General features: G+C 57.9%; 1 protein-coding gene across 1 annotated transcript in view; it reads left to right on the top strand.

The window, feature by feature from the left end:
• Positions 1 to 203: 203 nt before the first annotated feature.
• ATOH8 (atonal bHLH transcription factor 8) overlaps positions 204 to 19,102 on the top strand; it is a 34,331-nt gene continuing 15,432 nt past the window's right edge. Inside the window, exons 1-2 of the mRNA XM_060027718.1 lie at positions 204 to 1,095; positions 10,672 to 10,863. Of these exons, the coding sequence (XP_059883701.1) occupies positions 340 to 1,095; positions 10,672 to 10,863 (948 nt within the window). The 5' untranslated portion in view covers positions 204 to 339. The remainder of the gene's footprint in view (positions 1,096 to 10,671; positions 10,864 to 19,102) is intronic.

Raw genomic sequence — 19,102 nt, 5'->3', positions numbered from 1 at the left:
AATTGGGCTTCTGTGTAAACTGAGGCTAAACAAACACAGATGGAGCGCAGCGGGCGTTCTCCAGAAATGCTGGCACGGCGGCAGCGACTTCAGATGACACTCTGAGCGCTCCGGGAACGGACAGCCCGGCGGCTTCGCGGAGCCGGCGGCGCAGCTGCCCCGGACGAGGGGGAGAAAGGGAGGGAGGGAGGGAGGGAGCGAGCAGGGGGAGAGCTGGAGACTCCGAGGCGCTGAGCGCCGCGGCCGCCCGGGCAGAGCCGGCGCGCAGCGTGTAGAGCGAGCGCGGCGGGCGCGCTTCCCGGGCAGCCCCACGCCCCTGCCTTGCGCGCTGCCCGCGCCATGAAGCACATCCCGGTTCTCGAGGACGGGCCGTGGAAGACCGTGTGTGTGAAGGAGCTGAACGGCCTCAAGAAGCTCAAGAGGAAAGGCAAGGAGCCGGCGCGGCGCGCGAACGGCTATAAAACTTTCCGATTGGACTTGGAAGCGCCCGAGCACGGCGCCGCCGCCACCGACGGGCTGCGGGACAGGACCCAGCGGCTGCAGCCGGTCCCGGCCCCGGTGCCAGCCCGGGTGGCGCCGGCCGTTCCCTCAGGTGGGGGCGCGGACACGGCCGGGGAGCGCGGGGGCGCCCGGGCTCCGGAGGTCTTGGACGCGCGGAAACGCGGCTTCGCCCTGGGCGCAGTGGGGCCGGGACTCCCCACGCCGCCGCCACCGCCGCCGCCTCCAGCGCCCCAGGGCCAGGTACCTGGGGGTCCCGAGGCACAGCCTTTCCGGGAGGCCGGCCTACGTCCCCGCATCTTGCTGTGCGCACCGCCAGCACGCCCCACGCCGTCGGCGGCCCCTGCTCCCCCGGAGCCCTCAGTGCGCCCGGCTCCCCCCACGCGCCCTGGGGAAAGTTCTTACTCGTCAATTTCACACGTAATTTACAATAACCACCCGGATTCCTCCGCGTCGCCTAGGAAACGGCCAGGCGAAGCTACCGCCGCCTCCTCCGAGATCAAAGCCCTGCAGCAGACCCGGAGGCTCCTGGCGAACGCCAGGGAGCGGACGAGGGTGCACACCATCAGCGCAGCCTTCGAGGCGCTCAGGAAGCAGGTACCGGCTCCCAGCCACACACCCTCACTGCGCCCGGGTATGACTGCGGGAGTGGGTGGGTAAGTGGCTGGGGGACTTTAGGGAGGATGAGGGCGTGGGTAACCGGCAAGTTGTCCCCGCCCGGTCGGCCCCAGGGCCCAGACAGGTTTGGGTCCTCCTGGGGCAGTGACCTTTGCCACAGCGTTGGTACGGCTCTTAGTCTGCAAAGTCGGGGTGAAGGTCCGAGATCTCTGGCTCGGGCACGCCCTGGTTACAGCCACCCCCGTCCCCCCTGGGGTGACCCTGTCTGCGCGTCTGACTTCACCCCTCATAGTTCACTTTTATGGCAGCGAATATTCGTCTCCCGGGGTCCCTTGGGCGCGGTGGGGAGTGGAGAGGGGCAATGTGGGAATCTGTCTCCGGCGGGGAAAGGGGGAAGACCCTTACTCTTCTGGCAATTTGGCGTGGTCTTGGAGGCCCGGAACGCTGCGGAGGGGTGGTCCTGGCTTTGCCAGAACATAAGGGCCCCGCAGCCCGCGGGAACCTGTCAGCACCTCCTCAGCCCCCACCTCCCAGCAGGGATGCCCCTGAACTCAGGTTGCTTCTGCGCTCTGCACCCCTCGCTCCTGGTGTCCCTTAAGGACCCGGGGTACAAGCCTGAGCCCCCTCTGCAGGGGCGGCCTCAGGAATTGGCTGGAGAGGGCCTTTCCAGGAGATCCCCTCCACTGCTGCCGTTCGCCGCCCGCCGCATGCTGAAGCAGGCAGGTCTGCTGAGGGGACTGATTGGTTCGGGGAATCTTCAGAAACTAGTTCTGGGTGGGTTAGGGGCTTCTTAGTTTGGGGCAGGTGGGGGCTGTCTTCACCAGACACTGTCTTCTGGGGCCGATGGGAAAGAATATTTGTCCAAGAGTTACCCATAGTGGGGAGTGGCAGTTTTACAATTCCACTTAGACAAGATTGAGACTGCCCCGGGATTCTAGGCTGGGCATTTTCACAGAGCGGAGATCTAAGAAGAGTGTGGTAAGTGCCCCCTGCCCCCAGCCCACACAGGGCGTGGGGAAGGGTTGGAGGGGGGGTGGATGTGACTGGTTTGAATGGTCAGGATTTTTGCTTGCTCTGCAGCTGACTTCCTGTGTGACTTCAGGAAAGTTACTTACCCTCTCTGGGCTTTAGCCAACAACAAAGGATTTCAGGAAACATGATCTTCTTTTTGGATCACACACTCTCCTCTTCCTCCTGTGGGTGGGGCAGGGAAGGTGCCTGTGTCCATCCATGGGAAGGGAATTAAACTCCTGGGGAAAAGAGTTTCTATGACTTTTGAGCCAAAGTGTCACATTTGGGCTTGAGTAAGATGATTGGTCAGTGAGGTGGAGTGGAGTGGAGGAGTCAGATAACTGTCATAGACAGTTGGGACCTTGGGCAGTGGGCCCAGTGGAGAATTCAGTTTCACCCTCAGGCAGTGGCTCTGTGTCAGAGGGTGGCAGCCTGGAGGGCATCCTGCTACCTACCGCCCAGGATGGAAGGATGAGATGGCAGAGAGATGACTGTCCACCTGCTCACCTTGCAGCTAGGGCAACCCCTCTCAGATTGGGGAGGCCACGTGCCCAGAGCATCACAGCTGGTGAGAGGACGGTCAGGGCTGGCACCTAGGTCCTTTAACTGACAGTTCAGCGTCCTTTTTACTCCTCCAGCTGCCTCTTTCAGTTCCGAGAAAGTATTCAGGGTCTCTGTGTGTTCAACTACATCTCATTTGTCCAGTGGCTTTAACTTCTTTCAGTAATAAATTCCATCTTATTTGATCTTAACATCCCTGTCGATTGAATTAGCTTTCCATTTAATGGAATGGAAAACTGGGGCCTGGAGAAAGAATGAAGGAAACGCTTCCAAGATCACCTAGTGGGTTAGGGAAGGTGACAGAAGTTTCTGGAATGCCCGCCTGGCCAAATGCTTCTCACAATGTCAGCTGTATCAGCGCTGTGGGCCCTGCGCTCGCAGTATTGTTAAGTCGGAAGGTGGATGTACACATGGCTGACTCTCTGAGATGAGATGGTTAATCGTGGTTTCCTTTCCCTTCCACCCTTCTTGTGCGGAAGTTCTATATAAGAGGGACAAATTCAGGGAGAAAGTGTGCACACACACACACACACACACACACAGGTACAAACAGCTGTACCTATACACACAATCAGTACTAGTGCCCAAGAGCACACACAAATGCGTGATCAGAAGCGCCTCCTCTGGTTTGTTCGCCCCCTTGCCCAGTCCATCTGTCCCTTCCCCAAAAAGGCTGCTGGTGGGCACCGGTCTATTGTCTGCGAGGGAAAGAAGTATCGCTAGGGCACACTCACCATGTCCACATCACAGCCTCCATCCGATGGGGAAAGTCCTGTGTCTCAGAGGCACTCCTTCCTCCTCTGGACCTCAGTATCCCACCTGTAGAAAGTGCGCACGTGAATACACACTCACACTCGTGTGCGTGTGTGTGTGTGTGTGTGTGCCCTTATCCAGGCAGGCTGTGACTCTGGATCTAGGCGTAGGCTTGACTGTCTGAAATGGACCCTGGGAAAGGAGGGTGAGGAAGAAGGATGGTTCTTCCTGAAATGAGGCCATGGCTGTTGCATCACCGAGGTCAGGTCTGGGGCTGTGGCTCTGGTCTGGGGCTTCATTTCTCTGAGCAGCTTCCTGGTACGGTGAAAAGAGCACTGGGCGGGGAGTCCGGAGGCCGGAGTTTGAGTTATACCTCTGCTGTATGCGTTCTGTGTGACCGTGGACAAGTCACTTTCCCTCTCTGAGCCTCAGTTGCTAAAGTTGGGAAACGGTGTTAATGCTTACCTCACACAGCGCTTCTCTGCAGAGAGCGCATGAAGAAAGGAATGGGGGCCGTAGGAGGAATGAACATTTCTCGAACGTCTGCAACGTCCTCAGGGCTGGGCAAAGGCCTTGACAGATGTAGAAATAAGAATTCTGTAATCATTTTAATAAGAATCATAGAAACTGCCATTTATCAGATGCTTCCTTTGTACTGGGTCGTGTGCTAAGCGTGTTACGCGTATTAGTTCATTTAATGAAGTAGGTATCGTTTCCACCCCCCCATCCCCCCGCCCTCATTCCCACCCCTGTTTCACGGATGGTGAGGCCGAGGTTCAGGGAACTTCTGTAAGTTGGTGGAGGTCTCGCAGCCTTTGGCCACCGCATGAGGCCTCCTGGGTTTGCACTGCATGCCTCCCCGGCCTGCCATTCACTAGGCTCCGGGGTGCCGGCGCCCTCCCGGGCGTGGTGCAGTCACAGCCTGCGTGGCTGTGTGCCACTGTCGTTGCAGAGCCTGGATTCGAATCGGAGTCAGCGAGTTGCTCCAGGGCCCAGGCTCCTGACGGCCCCGCTCTTCAGCCTGGTGACCACCCGGGAGCTGTCCACCCCCAGCAGGGGGAAGCCAGACAGTCTTCTGTGTTGTCCAACCCGTCATGCTCTCAACCAGGAAGGGAATGGGGTGGGGGGCCGCTTGGCCATGAGAAGTGCAGGTGGGGGAGAGGGAGGCCCCCGGCAGCGGGGCCAGGGGGTGCGTATGCGGGGCAGATGGTCAGGCCGCAGCACATGCCACCAGCCCAGCTGCTCGGGGCCCTCCCCGCCGCCTCACGTGAAGGCCATGTGTGCATAGCTGGGCCTGGCCCATGTGCAGGGCTGCTCCAGGCCGGGTGGGAGAGGGTCCAAGGGAAAGCCTGGCCTTGCTGGGCGGGTGAGGGGAGGGGCCAGAGCTGTGGGCCTCGGCCTCCCCCGCAGAACCTTCTGGTTCACAGGCTGTGCTCACCCTCGGGGCATCTGGTGTGTGTGCAGATCTATGCAGGTTTCCTCTCAGCATTGATGGAGGAATGGCAGCCGAGCCAGGCAGAGGCCTGGGGCAGCAAGGAGCAGCCCTCAGGACTTGCTGAAGTACCAAACCAGGGGCCCCTCCTCTGCTGCCCCTGGAGTGTCCCAGGGGGTCCTCAGCAAGTGAACTCAGGATGGCCCAGGAGGGGGCATGAGGATGGTACCCCCAGCCCAGCACCTCCCTCAGTCTCAGACGCCACAGGATGCCAGGGGCCCATGGCCCCACTGCAACCTGAACCCCCTTCCTCAGGGAATGGAGGACGGACCTGCTTGCATCCAGATGGGAGAGGGTGATAAAAACCTCTCTCCTGCCCCCTCGCATCCACAGTCACCACGACAGTAGCTTGTTGAGCCTCATTGCACGGGGCGAGGTGCCTTACCTGGCCCTGTCGTGCCGCCTTCCCATTTCACAGATGGGGATGCTTACGGAGGTGGAGTGAGTGACCAGGATTTGTCCTGTCTGGCCCTGGGCCGTGGCTCTTAACCACTCAGACCCAGGTTCTCAGGGTCCAGCCTCGTTGCTGTGTAGCAGGTTGGGATTTTGTTTAAATAGAACTTGACAAGGACCTTAAACAGCCTGTGTAGAGCGGCTTCATCCCAGGGAGCCAGCACTCACTGACATGAGCCGATTAGAGAAAAATTCCAGATGGGATCAAGTGCTCGGCTGTGTGCCGGGGATGCAGTGATGTTGGAGCTGTGTGGGTCCAGGAGTCTTGGTGGGCGTCTTGGGCTGGGTCTGAAGGGTGGGGTAGGAGTTGGCACAGAGGCAAGAGGGTGGAGGGCTTCCAGGCCTCCCCTGCATTGGCTGGTTGGTTCCTGGCTTTGCTTCTCTGTAGCGCCTCCCTACATCTGCCCATGGCGATTCCATTCTGAGGTAGCAGGTATTCTGATGCCCATTTTATTGGTGAGGAAACTGAGGTCCCCTATGGTTGCGGACCTAAGATCACGTGGATGGCCCGGAGTAGAGCTAGGTCCTCAGAATCCCAGGCCAGTGCCCTTCCTGCCTTTTCCCACTTGCTGGAGCCAGGAGAGGGTCCAGCTTGGGGTAGGTGGGATGGAATCTTTTAGGGGCACTTGGGACCTGGTGAAAAATCCCCATACTGCACCTGCTCCTCTGAAGCGTAACGATTCTTGTGAGGTGAGCATGAGGCAGGTCCTTTTCCTTTACAGGAAGATTTGCTGCCTGTCGGTAGCTGGAGCCGAGCGGCCCTGCTGCCTCCTTTGGCTTCTGTCCCCTGCCCAGGCTGAGCAGATGACTGCTGTGTGGTCTCCGGCAGGTGGTGGGATGGCTGGGCTCTGGGCCACGCTGTGGACGCTCAGAGAGGTAATGCACTAAGGCTGGGGTCCCGTGGAGTCCAGGACTCTCCATCCCCTGCTCAGAAGGGGGGGCTGCCCACCTCCCCACCATAGGCTATAGATGCTTATCCAAACCCCCAAGCCATCGCTTCTGGCTGATTGGAAAGAGCCCCGCTAAGTAAGGTGTGTGTTCAAGACCCAGCTCATCTTTCATCAGCTGAGAGATACAGGAAGTTCTTACGCTCCCTGGGCATCAAATGCTTCTCTGTAAAGTGGAAGTCGTCATTTCTACCTCATGGCGCTGTCGAAAGATGAATTATATTCACAATACCCAGCCCTCTGCCTGGCCTTAGTAGATCACAAGAAACAGCAAGGGGATGACCTAGTTCCAACAGTCATCCAGGGTACCCAGGCATTATTCCCGCTCTCCAGATAAGAAAACTGAGGCTCAGAGAGGTGAAGCTACCTGTCCAAAGTCACCCCGATGTTTGGGATTTAGACCAGCTCTTTCTGCCTTACCTTAACCTCCTAGAATCAGATCCTCATAGGCCAGGGTGCCTCTGAGCTGGGCTTTTGGGGGCCCAGCTCCTGCATCCTGGGCCGTGGGCACCAGCATCACCACCGCTGGTGGTGGGAGTTTGGAGAGCCCAGCGGCCAAGCCCCTGGTGGGAGTTTGGGGAGCCCGCCTTCCTTGGGCGATAAACACACGAGCTTCTGGCTCCAACCGGGTCTTAGCTGAGTGACCTGGGGCCCAATATGTCACCTCTCTGTTTCCTCATGTGCAGATGGGGTAACAATCTTTATTTGGGGGTAAGTTTCAATGGGCTGAAACTACCTGTGAATAGTGACCACGGTGCCAGGTAAACAACCAGAGCTCAGTAGATGGGTTGGTTTTTTTTTAAACTCCACAGTTGCTTCTTAATTTATTTTTGGCTGCATTGGGTCTTCGTTGCAGAGTGACGTAGGGCTTTCTCTAGTTGCGGCGAGCAGGGGCCAGTCTTCGCTGCGGTGCACGGGCCTCTCATTGCGGCGGCTTCTCCCACTGCGGAGCATGGACTCCAGGCGTGCAGGCTTCAGTAGCTGTGGCGCATGGGCTTAGTTGCTCCGTGGCAAGTGGGATCTTCCCGGACCAGGGCTTGAACCTGTGTCCCCTGCATTGGCAGGCAGATTCTTAACCACTGCGCCACAAGGGCAGCCCCCTCAATAGATGGTTTTCTTGTTAGACCCGGACTTTGACACAAGCAGTGGGACAGAGTGACAAATCTGGGGCAAAACTGGATCAGAACTTGGCACGGGAGCCCCTAGGTCAGCCTTGGCCTCACCTGTTGCTCGGTCGTCCCGCAATGACCCTGGATCCCCATGTGCAGATCCCTTCCAAGATCCCTGCTCCCTGCTGGCAGGGAAGCCCAGCTGCTCAGGGCCCAGGGCTCAAAGAGCTGGGTAACTCCCAGCATGGCCTCTGGGTAACAACACACTAGGGCCTGTGTCACAGAGCTGTGCCCGGTGTCCAGAGCCTCCACCAGGCAGGCACTCCCTCCCTGGGTGCAGGGGAGGCAGAGGTGCTAGGCTGGTCCCTGAGACCCATGCCCCTGCCCCAGGGAACCTTTCTGTGCCACAGACCTTGTTCATTTGTTCAGGCTGATAAAGCAGGATTCTCTGGACTCTGGATGAGAACAGGCAACGTGCATTGTTCTGCAGGCTTTTCTCAGATGGGTTTGGAGCTGTGGCCAGGACTGGGACGGGGAAGGGGAATGCACAGGAGTTGGTGGTCCCTGTGTCACCTCCCTGCCCCTCCCTGCATTTCCTGGCCTGGTGAAGGGCAACTCCTTGGCTGCTAGAGGATTTTTTTTTTTTAACATCTTTATTGGAGTATAATTGCTTTACAATGGTGTGTTAGTTTCTGCTTTATAACAAAGTGAATCAGTTATACATATACATATGTTCCCATATCTCTTCCCTCTTGCGTCTCCCTCCCTATCCCACCCCTCCAGGCGGTCCCCTCCCACCGAGCTGATTTCCCTGTGCTATGTGGCTGCTTCCCACTAGCTATCTACCTTACGTTTGGTAGTGTATATATGTCCATGCCACTCTCTCGCTTTGTCACAGCTTACCCTTCCCCCTCCCCATATCCTCAAGTCCATTCTCTAGTAGGTCTGTGTCTTTATTCCTGTCTTACCCCTAGGTTCTTCATGACATTTTTTTCCCCTTAAATTCCATATATATGTGTGCTAGAGGATTTTTGAAAGGTGACAGCAAACTTCACCTCAGGCCTGTGGTCTCAGGACCCCCAGGGGGTGGGGGATGAGCAGGCAGTATGTCCTGGCTCCAGATCTCCTGCTTCTCACCCTCTCTGGAGACCCTCTTTAGAGACCCTCTGCAACACCCACCGTAATAATGTCACTGACTTGTATCAGGCCCTACTATGTGCAGCGCATATGCCATCTCCTTTAGTCCTTACCACGCTTTGTGGTCAGTCCTGTTAGCTATATGACAAGGACACCAAGGCTCAGAACGGTTATGTCTCTTGCCCAGGGTTTGTAGCTAGAGCCAGGAGTTAGCCCAGGTGACCAAAAGGTGTATGAGCTTCACCTCTGCACCAAATAACTAAATCTTTATCCTCAGAGAATTTTGAGAATTCCCTGGCGGTCCAGTGGTTAGGACTCCATGCTTCCACTGTAGGGGGCGCGGGTTCAATCTCAGGTCCGGGAACTAAGATCCTACAAGCTGAGCGGTGTGGCCAAAAAGAAAAAGAGAGAGAGAGAGGGAGAGAGGGAGAGAGAGAACGGTTTTTGAACCCAGTTCTAAACCTTCTGGAGTCACCTGCTAGATATGGAGGGAGAGCGTTCATTTGTTCATTCATTCCCTCAGTCAACAAACCCTTTGGAGGCCGGTGATGGGCAGGACCAGGGCTAGGCTCTGCATACAGAGGCCTTCCCCTGACAGCTCACACAGAGACTGACCATTAAATGAGTTCCAGTAATCAGGAGTTAAGGACAGATGGCGGGCTATCAGAGCACCAGCAAGGGGCGGCAGCCCTAGTCCCCGGGGTAGGGTTGGGTGGGAGGTCAGGGAAAGCTGCTGGACAAAGTGAGCTTTAACGTGAGATCAAGATGTTGACGCGTTTAGGGTCCTCATCTGAAGCGGCTCTCTTGATCATGCTTTCTCGACCACAGCGCTGCTGACGTTTTGGGCTGAGTCATTCTTTGCTGTGGAGGCACCGTAGGATCCTGAGCACTGTACGATGTTTAGCAGCTTCCCTGGCCTCTGCAGGCCAGTAGCCCCTCCCCGCCTGCTCCCCGGTAGTGACGATCAAGAGTGTCTGCAGACATTGCCAGCTGCCCCTTAGGGACAACATTGTCCCTGGTTGAGAACCGCTGGTTCAGAACAGTGCCCGGCGTGCTTGTTGAGTGGTCCCTGCAAGGCGCCCCACTCTCTGTGGGCTGAGGGTTAGTACCAGGTATCCGTGGTGGGGATGGACGCTGCGTGTAGATCCTGGAGAGCCGTAGAGAGGAGGATGCCGCAGCCTTGGCTGCAGCGCACGTTTGGGCCATTTAGGTGAACGTCGCGTCAGAGCAGCTGTACTGGCTAGCACCTGTCGGGTGGACTTTGTGGTGATGTCTCCGTGTTACGACACAGAACTCTGCTGCAGTCTTTGTAGCTTTTTGCTCAAGTAGCAGGAGCATTGGTGGACAATGTTAGAGACCCCATCGCTTCACGCATACAAATCCCTGTGCCATCAGTGAGTGTCTAGTTGGTGATGAACGTCAAGGCTGTCAAGTCTGGTTGGGGCTGTCCTGTTGCAATGCCCAGCAGCGCCCCAGGTCCAGAGGGCGGAAAGAAAAAGAGAAGAGCAAAAGAAAGCCAATCGTGTGTGGGCCCCCCAGCTGAGCACTGACACTTTGCTTCTGGTCTGTTCCCAGAGTCCCGGGCACCTAACTCTGCTCTGACGTTATAACATCCCTCTTGAGTGTAAGTTCTCTGATGGCAGACCCGAGTTATTATCTGTGGTCGGACCCCAAGTGCCCAGCAAGACAAGTGCCACTGAATGAGTAAATAGACCCTCAGAGCTAAAAAACGTCGGTTCTCTCTGAGAGATTCCTTCTCAGGGAGGGAGGGGGGTGGAGCTCTGTCCTGGGGGAACTCACTGTGTTTCGTGCGCACTGACGTTCGGGCAAGAGCTAAGTCTCGGTTTCTTCCCCTGTGACGTGGGAACGTGGATGCCTCCCAAGGTGGTGAGTGTGGAAACGGCGGGTGCTCAGAACAGGGGATAAAATCCGGGTTGAGGGACTCGATGGGCCACCTCTGCCGCCCTGCAGTCCCCTGCCCGGCGGTGCAGATGTCCGTGAGAGGGGCCCTACCCCTGCCTGGCTGAGGTGCCCCCAGGCCGTTCTCAGCAGAGAGCCTGGCAGCCCCTCCTGACGCCTTCTCACCCTCCAGGTGCCATGCTACTCATATGGGCAGAAGCTGTCCAAGCTGGCCATCCTGAGGATCGCCTGTAACTACATCCTGTCCCTGGCGCGGCTGGCCGACCTGGACTACAGCGCCGACCACAGCAACCTCAGCTTCTCCGAGTGTGTGCAGCGCTGCACCCGCACCCTGCAGGCCGAGGGCCGCGCCAAGAAGCGCAAGGTACGTGCCAGCCACGCAGGCGGCAGCCTCCTGGGAAGACAGAGAGGTGGGGACGGGAGCTTGGGCTTCCAGAGGGACCGGTGAGCTCGGCCCTTAGGAGCTTTGCTGGGGTTCGTGCCAGCTTCAGGGCTCCTCAGACCCCTGGGACTGTGTGTGACTCTGCTCCTGGGAACGGGGCTGCTGGGTACCTGGGACAGTCACCCTGGGCCTGCGTGTGTTCATCACTTAAATGAGGAGGACAGCTTATCTCTGAAGCTCTTTCTGGCCTTACGTGCTCTTAGGATGCATCCCCCATGCGACCCCTGATGGATGTCATATCAGGGTGAGATCTCCTGAACTGGTAACAGCCCAGGAGAGCCCTCTGGTGTGTTTTGGTAATGTGACTTGGCCTGTGGGTTACCTGAGGCCGCGTATTAAGGCACGTGATATTCATTCATTCGTTCTGAAGAGATTTGCTGAGCCCCAGCCATGTGCCGCACTTGCCGGGCAGGGGTATAAAAATGATACACGTATGGTCGCAGCACCCCTGCAGGTCACAGGATGCTCAGAGACCCTCCTGCCTGTGGATAAGGGCAGAAGAGTGTAGGAAAGGAGGCACTGGAGGCCTGTGCTGGGGCAGGGGAAGGCCAGGCAGAGAGGGACAGGTGACCTCTCCTGCCCAAGGGAGTTGGAAAAGTCATCTTTGTGTAAGTGGTGTTTGAGCTGGACAACAAGGAGGTCACCGGGCAGATGAAGCAGGAACAGTATCTGAGGCAGAGGGAACAGCCTGTACAAAGCCTGATGTGTTTGGAGAAATACGGGCGGGAGGAAAGATGTCGGGCACAGCTTCGCTTCGCAGATGGCCTAGACTTCCAGCATTTCCAGTTGGGGGTCATTGCCAGGCTGTGTGGAGCAAGGCTCATGGCAACCCTCTGGATCTCTGTGCCCACGAGGCTAGAGGGAGAGAGACAGAGGGTGGGACCCAGTCTGCATCCATGAAGAGGGTAGAGGTGGTTAGAGATGCCTGACTCCCCTGGGCATCCAGGGATGGGGAGTGGGGGGGTGGGTAGCCAAGTGGCTCTGGCATCCTCCATTCATTCCTTCCTACCACCTCCTCCTTCCTTCCTGGCCGGCCCCTCCCCGCATCCCTGACATTCCTCCCCCAGCCCCCCTTTCAAGGAGGCCCCTCTCTGGGTTCTCCAGGTTTCCCAGGGGCCCCTTCAAGAGGCTTCCAGCCAGGGAGGCCCTCTGTGGACTCTCCTGCCCACAGCAGGGAGGGCCCCGGCACGTCCCCACCGCCAGCCACTGCCGCTGCTGCGGTGATGGCACGTTGCGATCCTGGGAGTGATTTAATGTGGACCAATTAGATGAAATCTTCCTCAAGTGGGTGAGAGAGGAAGCGCCACTGGCTGCTCGCAGGGCGGCTTTTCCTCTGGAAGGTGACGCGGGTAAATTAAGGGCGTGATTGATGGCCCCATGCAGCGCTCGGTGACAAAGGAGGGTTGTAAACTCTCGGTGAACTTCCCCTGGCGTTCGGTGGTGGTCGGTCGGAGGTGTGGATGGGCAGGATGGACAGGCGCCATTTCCCCCATCTCTGCCCCTCTTCCCCCCTCCCCAAGTCCTCCCGTCAGCCACCAAAGGCCAGAGTGCTGGGTCCCCCTCCTTCCCTGTTCTTTGATTGGAGCAAGTGCCCTGGGCTGGGGAGGAAACTAGACGCTTGGGAGGTGAGGGGGAAGAAGGGGGGTGGTGGGGTGATGATGCCCAGCAGAGACGAGCTTTTGGCTTCCCCTGAAATCACATCAAATCTAAGACACCTTAGAGACTATCTGGTCCAGCCTCCCCCTTGTCCAGATTGGGAGACTGAGGTGTTAGATTGTGGGTAAGAGCATCAAACAGCCCTGAGTTCAAGGCCTGGCTCACCACCTACTAGCTGTATCATTTTGGACCCATTTCTTTACCTCTTCCTGCCTCAGTTTTCTCCTCAATAAACGGGGATGGTGGAAACATCAGAGATGTCCAAGGCCCTTTCTAGTCTGACTCTACGAGCAGAGGTCCTGCCTCACCTCTGAAGAGCAAGGGGCCCCTTGCATCCTGCAGCCCTTCCTGCCGAGCGGGCTGTCCTGAGGCTGCCGTCTCCCGAGGACCATGCCTGCACAGCCACCGTTGCCCAGAGGACTTAGAGGGAGGGATGGGACAGGGTCTTGGGGCTGCTGGGGCATCTGAGGCCTCTTGGGCCCTGTAACTGCCCTGGTAGATTGGCGGATCACAGCACCACCCCACTCCTGGTGTGTGTGCCTTCCTGCATCTTTCACCATGCAGGTAGGTGAGTTTCAGGGATGCCCTCAGGGGTGGACTTCAGTGACCCGCCCAGTGGCCCTGAGTGCCTGGGATAGGCCATCCTTTTGTTAACCAGAACCAAGGGAGCTGGTGTCCCTGGAGACGCGTTCCTTCATTTGTTCATACATTCATTCGTTCAGTGTCTATCGAGCAGCGGCAGTGAGCTCCGTGTTGGGGAATCCCATCCTCAGCACGTGGGCACTGTGACGGGTATTTGCGATGGGGAGGGCTTGACCCTCCCTAGTCCCTGTGGACAGGGCAGGTGGATGTGAGGCTCAAATCAAGCCCCTGTTGCCCCTCCCCTGCAGCCATTCAGGGCGGCCTGAGGGTTTGGGGATGGGAGTGAGTCAGGCTTACATTCTAATGGAGGATAAAGAAAGGAAGAAACTAGAAAACGATGCTGATGTCAGTGACCAGCTGAAAGGAAGTCTTTCATAAATGGTCATCACCAGTGCCACTGATGGCGCTCTGAGCTGTCCCACGGAGCGCGGCTCTCTCACCGTTCATGTGCCCCAGAGGCTGGGCGACCCTTTTCCAGAACACCGCCTTGACAGACTGTACTCAGTGTTCCCTGATGAGCTGCCTTGTCCCTCCAGACCTGTGTTAAGAGTGGGATTTAAAGTGATCTTTCCTTACCCTCTAGGCCCCAGGCACATCCTTTTGCCCGTCTCAGCCCTTCCTTGCTGGGGGTGGGGACCTTGACGGGTGAGTCCTCTATATCTGGACCTCACAGGAGGTGACTTTGAGGGTCCAGGGTCCGTTTGGAAGCCCTGGTCGTGCAGAGAGGCTCGTCGGAGGCTGCCAAGCGGAGAGACAGGTGGGAGGAGTGGAAGGGCTCTGCAGATCTCAGCTCGAGCTCCGGCTGCAGCCGGAGATAATGCACATTAAGCACCTGGCTCTGGGCCATGTTTCCGCAGCTCCTGTTTTTAAAGCAGCGACTCCTGGGAGCTTCTGAGGAGGAGAGAAGGGAAGAGAAGCAGAACTGTTCCACACCTGGGCAGGGTGGGCATTGCCGGGCCTGCGGGATAGGAGACGAGCAGTTTCCCACAGTCTAGGGCCCTGCCTTCCAGTGAATAATGATGATAATAATAATGACAGCGGCAGCAGCTACTAGCACTGATGGCATAGCTTAAGCCCTGGCGGTAAATGGCCAGTAGGTTCCTGCCCCCAGGTTTCTCACAGGCCCCAGGTTGGCGGGGGTGGGGTGGGGGGAGAGATAAGTCCATTACGGTGCGCTGAGCTAAGGGCCCTACCAGACACCTGGGCACCGATTGGTGACCCCAGAGCTGTGGCTGTAGCCGTGTGTGCCAGCTGGGCAGGGAAGGCTGGCTCTGCAAGTCCAGAGGCTGCTTCTCACCCTGTGGGTGGTCCAGTGCCAGAGGAGGCAGTGAGGCTGGCATAGCTCGACCGCATCTTCTCTCTTCCTGCTGCTTTCTGGGTAGGGGAGGCTTTTCGTGGTGATGGCAGGTTCGAGGGTAGCCGGACCCCTGTTGGGAAGAACATCTTGGGTGCAGACTTCTGTACTTTTGGTGCTGGGGGCCAGCTGAGGTAGCACATTGGTTTTGGGTTGGGGGGTCAGTGGGAGCCGAGAGGGTTCTGTCTGGGTGGTTGAAACCAGGCCTCGGACAGGACCTGGTGGCACCTGCTCTCTCTGTGGTCTGTTCCGGAGCCCCAGAGTATGTGAGGCAGTCTCCAGCTCCTGCTCTGGCTGGATCCAGCCCCTCGTGTGCAGGGTCTCCTGCATCCCCAGAGTCCCCATTGAGGGACACTGTCCTGTCTCTGTCCCCACATGCCACGTACACAGTCACCCCCACTGGGGCTTTGGTCTCCACTTCTGTAAGGTGAGTTGACCCCAGAAGTGATTTCTAAGGCCCCTTCTGGTCAGACTTTCCGAACTGAGGTGACCTCAGCTCCTTTTTCTGTCTCAATGACAACAGGCGTTTACTCTCCCTTCCCCTCTGCCCATCACGGGCATTTCACACAGATCTGAAAGCTGCTCACAGAGACTGTCGGGACCCCAGTGCAGTGCACCCGGAGAATCCTGATACTACCTGACGTTCTTAGAGCCTGGATCCCACGCCAGGCGAGGTGCTGGGTGCTTAGTACTTCTGACAGATCACCCCGTTGACTCCTCCCGCCACCCCTTCAAGGTGGATCCTGACGTTGTCCCAGGAACAATGAATCTTAGGCTCAGAGGCCCGAGGAACTGGCCAGTAGGAGAGGTGCCCGGGGCTCCTATCACTTCCCTGTCCCGCCCCCCGCATGGAAATGGGGTGGTGAGAGGAGGTCCTGTTTCCACATCCTCCGAGCCATGTTACTGAGTTAAATACCATGTGCTTTCAAAGCCCATGGAGTCCGTCTATGCTGGGAAAGAAGGGGGGTGGGTGGGAAACCACCATTAAATTCCCTTCTTGTCATAAAAATGGATGCAATTTATTTTTTCTGGCATTCCAATTACATAGACGTTTGTCGCCAGCTGTTTGTTCTAACACGGAGTGTTCTCTCAGCTGCCGTTTCTCCTCTCTCGGTTGACACCGTTAGTCCACACGGCTGGCAGGGACTGGGATGGAGGGGTCGTGGGCTGGGGAGCCCCCCAGGTTAGCTTCCTTGGAACACAGAACTTGGCCCTCTGCTGTTCGCCAGGTGGTCCCGAGGTGGGGGAGAGACTGGGGCACTGCTTTCCCCTCTCCTTTCACACTGTCTTCACCTCTTCCTCCTCTCCCCCACTGACACGCACTCACAGACCCCACCCTTCTCCCCACCGTGCTGTGTATGAATGAAAACTTGGGGTCTCGGACAGTGAGAAGGGACCAACCTCTCCTGCTCAGAAAGTCAGAGACGTGCAAAGTCCCCTCTGATGCTCTAACCTCCAGGGCATCTCTTCGAGCCAGTGCCCCTCTGGAAACCCCTTCAGAGGCTCAGTGGTCCAGGATGCTACAGGTGGGTGTTGAGTTGAGAGAACCCTATAGTTCCTTTCAGTTCTCTCTGGTGCTGTCATTTAACTTTAAGGCACATACAACAGGGAGACCCTTGGCAAGACCACGAAGTAGGGGAAGTGTAGGCTTTGGCGCTGGAGACCTGGGTTTGAATCATGGCACTGGTACTTCCTACCCATGTGACCTTGGGTGTGTTACCTAACTTCTCTGATCCCCCGTTCTCTCGTGTGTAAAGTGTGAGCTTATAAACCTTCCTCGCCACCTTGCTGGAAGGATTAAAGGAGATCCAGTATGAGAAAGGGCTGGCCTTTTCTCAGTGCCAGAAGGGAAATCTCAGGAATTTACAGCCACAAGGTAACAACTTCATATGGAATCCCAGGAAGGATCATCTCAGCAAAGGGCAGTGCCTGGAATGGATGAATGACCAGACAAAGGGCAGATAAGGGCAAATAATTCTGAATGGGGGACTCCTGTTTGTCCGGCGTTCGGGGCAAACCCCCTGGCCCTGCATCCTTAAAGGGGGGCGAGCACCTAGCCAGTCCAGAAATCCCTGGGCTTTCAAAGTTCACGGATTCATACCAAAGAACATGCATAACGTGTGGTTGTACGTGGTAATAATGCTAATAAACAGACTCTCACCAACAGTCGCGCTGACCGAGCGGGGGGTGCCCATTGCGTGCCGAGCACCTCCCATACTTTATCTCTACCCTTTATGCTGACCCCACAAGTTAGCACCACTTCCCCATTGCACGGAGGGGAAACTGAGGCCAAGAGAAGGGCAGTAGCTTGCCCAAGGCCATGCAGCGAGGAAGTGGTGGAGCTGCTTTGAGCCCGTGTCTCTTTGGTTCCAAACTCCGAGCTCTTCAGCCGCGCCCGGGCCCTGAAGCTCACATACCGCCCAGCAGGGTGGCCTGAGCCCGGAGACCCCCAGCAAATGCGGGTGCAGGGCCTTGTCAGGAGCAGCAGCTCTTATGTAAGCAGCCAGGCTGTGGCGCTTGCAGGCTCCATTGAGCCGCGGGGAGCCCACAGACCGCTGAGGGTGGCAAGGGGTGGGCCGGGCCGGTGGGGGTGGTGGTGTCAGCAGCCCCCCGCCCCCAGTGCCGCCGCCAGCGAGGCCTGACACGGGGTTAAGTTGCCCTGGCGGCCTCTGGCTGCAGCTGGGAGCGCGCCTGGTTCCCATTCGGGCGCTGTGGTTTTGATTAGCTGTTCCACAAGGCGGGCCTGGTGGCGAGGCCCTGGGAGCTCCGCTGGAACAGAGGGTCCCCCGCCCGGCCGCCGCGGCCCCCCCTCCTGGCAGCCCCAGACTCCAGATGTTCCGAGCGCTCGCTGGGAAGGCCTGCTGGCGCCACGGAGGGCAGAGGGCAGGGAAAGCACGCGAGCTGGAAGCCCAAGCACTCAGTCACCGCAGGCCCTGGCAGCCCGCCCAGCGCTCTGCTGGCACATTCCCCAGCTCTCCCCTGGCCATCTGTTCCCAAAAAACCCTTTCAGAGCCTCATCATCACTCAGGATACAACAGCACAAGCAGCTGGTTTGGAGGCAGCAGGGAAAACCGTGCAAAAGGTCCTTTGTGAGAGAGGAAACTCGCTTATGAATAACAGGGCTGGACGCCGTAAAAGTTGGCGGCTGGAATCCGTGTTTCTCAGGCGCCGCTGTTTTCTCCCGACTCTTTATCTCCGCTCTTTATTTGGTTTCCCCTTGTTTTCTTTTAATGGTGTTTCTTCCCCTTCTTGCACCAGTTGTGACTTTTCTTCCTCCTCTAAGGTGCCTGAAGGCCACCTAATTAGGTATCCTGGACGCTGCCGAACTGTTTTTCCTTCCCAAAGCTCTTAAAATGGGAGGCGGTTAGAAGTGACTGTTGTCATAAAACCCGGGCTGGAGGAGACGGGGCAGAAAGAAGGTGCCCGGGAGGGCACAGTGTGGGCAGGGCAGCAGAAAGTCGTCAACCCGAGGGAGGGTCGGGGGCAGAGAGGGCGTGGAGACTGCCGTCAACACATCGGAAGGCAACACGGAGACGCTCTGGGAGAGCAGTGGCATTAATGAAACGCTCAGCGCCTGGCGCCCCAGCTGATTGCAGTATGACAGGAAGCCTTTTTTAAGAACCGCCGCCACCGCCAGAAACTTCTGGGAGACGTCTGCCTGGAATCTGGGCACCTCCTGGGAGCAGTCACCGGGTGGCCTGAGTGGGGCCCTTGGGCTGTGCTGGGGCAGGGCTGGCAGCTGGGAGGCCAGCATTGGCGGCGGTGGGGAGGGGAGGGCAAGGCCTGGCCACCTTCCTCACACCCCCTGGACCCCTGAGGGGGAGCTGAGAGTCAGGCCCAGGGCTGCCAGGTGGAGGTGGGGAGAGGGACACCTCCCAGGTGTCAGATGGGTGTGACCTCATGGGGGGTCACGGGGCAGGGGCAGGGGACTGGGGGCTTCCCCTTTCCTTTCTCAGTGCCGGCACCCCTTTTTCACTGCCTGCCCCGGCACTGTCCCATGAGACCCAGAAGCTCGGCTGCCCCTCACCCCGGCAGTGGAAAAAGCCTGTCGTCCACATCGCCGTGGGTGGCCCGTCCTCACACGCTGAGGCTCGGGCTACGGAGGGCGTTTCTTCTGCGCTTTACTCAGGCGCCGTACTTCACTCCTTTCTCCTCTCTTCCCAGTTTCGGTTGGAGAAGTGGCAGCTCTGGCAGGACAAAATATATATAAGTTTATCACAGTTTCAGGGCCATTCGTCTCCCCGTCTGCAGGGCTGGGCATGGGCCGAGGTCCCCCCTCCCTGCTAAGGCCTGGGTGGGCAGCTACCTATCTGGACTCTGAGGCTGGTCTCGTCTCTGCCCAGGGGCCTGCATAGCTGGGTGGCCTTGCTCAAGTGTCGTATCCGGGAGATGCCAGCCTGACTGCCCACCTATCCAGGGGTCAGTGGCACAAAGGATGTGAAACTGTTTTGTGAACTCTGTCCTCCCTCCCGTGTCTGCTGCCTGAGAAGCTGGTCCCCGTGGAGCCGA

Source organism: Delphinus delphis, chromosome 12 (genome assembly GCF_949987515.2).
Source record: "Delphinus delphis chromosome 12, mDelDel1.2, whole genome shotgun sequence".
NCBI lineage: Eukaryota > Metazoa > Chordata > Mammalia > Artiodactyla > Delphinidae > Delphinus > Delphinus delphis.
Note: the sequence above shows the minus strand (reverse complement) of the source record. Positions and strands in the feature narration are given on the sequence as shown.